General features: G+C 49.8%; 1 protein-coding gene across 1 annotated transcript; it reads right to left on the bottom strand.

Moving 5' to 3' along the window:
- Positions 1 to 1,544: 1,544 nt before the first annotated feature.
- On the bottom strand, positions 1,545 to 2,707 carry LOC109764434 (uncharacterized). The gene has a single exon (XM_020323249.4). The coding sequence runs from the start codon at positions 2,618 to 2,620 to the stop codon at positions 1,742 to 1,744; it is 879 nt and encodes a 292-aa protein (XP_020178838.3). The 5' UTR covers positions 2,621 to 2,707; the 3' UTR covers positions 1,545 to 1,741.
- Between the last annotated feature and the right edge of the window lie 1,625 nt (positions 2,708 to 4,332).

The following is a 4,332-nucleotide window of genomic DNA, read 5'->3' on the forward strand; positions in this document are numbered from 1 at the left end:
TGGCGGGGCAAACGTGAGTGTGTGCGTGTGTGCCACGGGATGTGCGTGTGTGTGTGCGCGCGCATCTAGTGCGCGTGTGTAGGCCAAGGTTGTTGGCAAGATGCACGGGGTGATTGTGGGTGTTCCTATTGGAGCTTGCCGTGAGCCGCGCGCGTTGCCCGAGCGGGCCGAACGGGCGCACGATCAGAGAGTGTAGGCGTGGGTGCGTGCTCGGTGTGCTGGCTCTGGGTATAAAACCCGTGTTTTGACCGTTGTAACAGTTGTGGCGACAGAGTTCGTGAGGTCATGTACAGATGCATCCTACATGTGTGCAGCAACTAGTCACAGAATCATACATACTGTATATGGATAAATGAAGTCGCCGAATCATACTAGGAAGTGCATCAAGTACAAGATGAGACAGTTCAAGATAACAAAACCATAGGAAAACCCATATTATGTGTTGCAACTAATGATTTGCTTGATGGATGGGTGAACAGTCATGCTCGGATCAACCAGGACAATAAAGCTGCCGAATGATATGATTTGCATGCAGTAAGTTACCCAGGATGTACAGGTTCAGGTCCTGTTAAACAAGTACTTCCTCGGTTCTCAAATATATGTCTTTCTAGAGATTCCAACAAGTGACTACATACGGAGCAAAATGAGTGAACTTACACTCTAAAATATGTCTACATACATTCATATGTTGTTGTCCATTTAAAATGTCTAAAAAGACTTATATTTAGAAACAGAGGGAGTATATATGATGACACTAATAAGTAATTAATTAATTTTGCTCTTGTTTCATGTCAATTTTGGTTAAGATATATACCTCGCTGGAGACCTCGCCGGGGAGCTGGCGGGAGCGCAGGAACCTGCTTGGCACGAGCCGGTGTCGCGTTCGCTGGAGCAGGCAGCCACCGAGCTTCCTCGCCGCGCACCGAACCGCCGCCATCGTCGCCGGCCTGCAAACAATTTGTTAGGGATTAGGATGACAAGTCCATCACCGCGGGCCGGCCGCGTATACACACACACCATCGATCGGGTTGCAGTAGGTTTTGGTGAGCGTACCTTAATTGCGGGTCTGGGCGTTCCGTCTTCCTCGCGCGGCTAGGGGGTGCTTTTCTTGCGCTCTCCGGAAGGTGCGGTGCGCCAACTTATAATCTTGCGACCAGGCCCGGCCCAGTGCAGTTCTTGTTATTTCAGAGTTCTTATTCTTGTAACCTCAAAAAAAAAGAGTTCTTGTTCTTGCAGTTTTCGGCCCAACTGTGGAGATTTCGTAGGTTTTCTTTTTCTTTCCTAACCCCTAAAACAACTCTTTCGGTGTTTAGTTCATTCGCCGTTTGTTTTGAGCCCACCCTTCATTTTCTTCATGGACTCGTCACGCGAGTAATGCTACACGTACAAACGAGTTATAAGGTTTTACAAAGAGGGTTAACTTGATTGGTCAATAGGTGGGGAGGCGGCCCACCCCCTCCTGAAAATCAGGGGGGCAAGTTTGTGATTGGTTAGTAGATAGAAAGAAACCTAGTCAGCGTGTAATTGCGTGTAACTCTTTGTATGTTTAGCATTATTGCTCGCCACTAGTAGCATACGATGATTGACATCATGTTTGTTCTCAATGTACACCCACTTTGATTATACACAAATACCTTTTTACATGGTTGTTCAGTCAATGTACATTATAACCACACAATACTAGCCCGTACGTATTACTCACTGTTGGTGTATGTGACATGTTCATGCTCCATATAGCTACTCACTTCTTGAAGAGCCTCTGGGAGACGAAGAAGCCGAGTGTGAAGGCGGCGACTCCGACGGCCACCACCTCCTTGTTCTTCCTCGCCATCTCCATTGCGCTCTCCGCCCACTTCATGTCCGTCAGCTGCCCCAGGCCTTCCGTCATGCGCTCTTTCCAGCGGCTGCACGCCGTGGCCGCCGCCTTCTTCTCCTGCTCTGCTCTAGCTTCCATGGCCGTCGCCGCCGCAGCAGCCTTGGCCCTCTCTTCCTCGCCGCGTCGCCTCACCGTCTCTGCCAGGCACTCCCGGTCAACCACCGCCATGGTCTTGTCGCTGGAGGTTGGATTCGGTGCTTGCTTCTCCGGTGTCTGCGCAGCTGCTGCCGCCTGGGGAGCCTTGGGATCCAGTTCTTTTTCCTTCTTCGGCCTCTGCTGCTCTTCCTTGGGCTTCGTTCTGATCTCCTCGATGGATGTGGGAGCCGCATCACCGGAAGGTGCGGGTTCAGGCACCTTCTTCTCACCGCCGGCGTCTCTCCTCTTCCCGTCGCCGTCGACCTGCTCTGTTGGCGCACCCTCCTCCTTGGGCGCACCGGCACGCTTGGGCATGGTGAGCGTGAGCACACCGGCCTCGAAGCGGCCGGCGATGTCGTCGAGGCTGGCGGCGGAGGGCAGCTGGAAGACCTTGTGGAGGGAGGCGCCCGGCCTGGTGCCGCGGATGGTGAGCCGGCCCGCGCCGTCGACCTGCACCCGGAAGTCGTCCTTCCTGAAGCCGGTCAGGGTGAGGCGGAGCACGTAGGTGCCGGCCTTCTCCGCCCACTCGAACTTGGGGTCCACCACCGTTGCCCCCGGTGGTGGAGCTGGGTGCGGATGCTGCTGCTTGGCGCCGGTGGCAGCCGCCATGAGGAGGCGTAGGCAAGGAATCGTGATGGATGCCTGTAGTGGTTTTGTGTGTGTGTGAGAGAGAGAGGATGAGATGGGAAGGTTGGCATGATGCGTTGTGTATATATACGTAGGTGTTGCCATGGTGATGGATGCCTGTAGTGGTTTAGTTAGATTCGAGACTTTGTTTGTGAGGAGGAGATTGTTGGATGGAATTAACCCGGCCGGCCACATGCATGCATATGCATACGTGTAGGTAGGAAGAGGTGTAGCTTAGCTTGCAAGGTAGACATGGCCTCATGGGTGAGGAAAGGTTTAGCTAGGGATCTTTGCGCGGGAGGGTAAATAAATGGATTTGGAGGGAGGGAAGCTAAGCTATGGAGGTGAAGAAGGAATGCTTGCTTGGTGTGCATGTCATCGTGGCAGCCAGGAAAGCCAACTCCATCCAGATCGCCGGCACCGGCAGCGCACCATGCTCACATCGATCGGAGGCCGCGTGCGTCAGTAATTGGATCAGCGTCGCATCTGAATTTTGTCTCACTTCAAGTATATATAACTTGTGAAAAATATAGTGGCATGACTTCAGAATGTGCAGTTTTTCACTTGGAGAGCGCACGCATGGACCGGCCCCCATTCAAAAAAATTAAATTCCGCCCGGCATATCTTGTTTGTGTTTTTCTGTGCAAAAAAATGCTCCTAGACTATTTCTATTTTCTACATAAACAGGTGTCACACATTAATCCCTCCAACCGAAGGAAAGGCTGCCCCATCGCGCGAATTTTAACTTAGTCAATGGAGAAGTATATCACTCTTTATGGAAATAAAAAAAAAAGGTGCTATCAGTCAGTGGAGAAGTATATCATTCTTTATGGAAATAAAAAAGGTGTTATCCTTCACCAGAAAGGAAGAGAGAAGAATCATTTTCTTTCCAAAAAAAACTTCGAGTCTATTCATCAACAGTAATGGCAGTACAAAGAACAGCAGAAGCAACAGAAATTACATACATATATGTACACCACCTAGCAATGACAACCATCACTGGAGTGAGCCGAAGGCACACCACCGTCATCTCCCCTCCCTCACCGGATCTGAGCAAACTTGTTGTACTACCTCCGTCCTGGTTTATTGGTCTTCATTGTAATTTGTGCCAAATTTTGACCATAAGTTTAACTAACAAAATGTTCATTCATGTCACAAGAAACTATATCATTGAAAACTATGTTCAAATACAAATCCAGCGATATAATTTTTGTTGACATGCACTAACATTTTGTCAGTTAAATCTTTGGTCAAAATTTAGCACAAATTACAAAGGGGACTAATAAATCAGGGTGGAGGTAGTAGTCGACAGTCAGGAAGTCGTTATACTAAGGCACCATAGGACTAGTGCACCAGAACAACACCGCCCTCAATGAATAGAAGTGTATATTAGAAGAATCCAACATGTAGACACATGAACACAGACGAACGAAGAACGAATTCACAGAGATCCACCGAAGACCAACCCCCCCCCCCCCCTCCCCCGGCTGCCGACAAGGGCCAGGGTCTATTGTGCCTCCATGTCCCTAAGGCCTCAAGGGATGAGACGGCGGCACCAATGGAAGGCAAGAAGCCCTTGTCGTCTAGTGATCCAATGAGAAATGATCAAGCCAACTTGCGGGATATCATGTATGTATCCTTTTGACGCAATGTTCATCATGGTAAATTATGATACTTCTCCACTGTGGACGCAA

This window comes from Aegilops tauschii, chromosome 1 (assembly GCF_002575655.3).
Source record: "Aegilops tauschii subsp. strangulata cultivar AL8/78 chromosome 1, Aet v6.0, whole genome shotgun sequence".
Lineage (NCBI taxonomy): Eukaryota > Viridiplantae > Streptophyta > Magnoliopsida > Poales > Poaceae > Aegilops > Aegilops tauschii.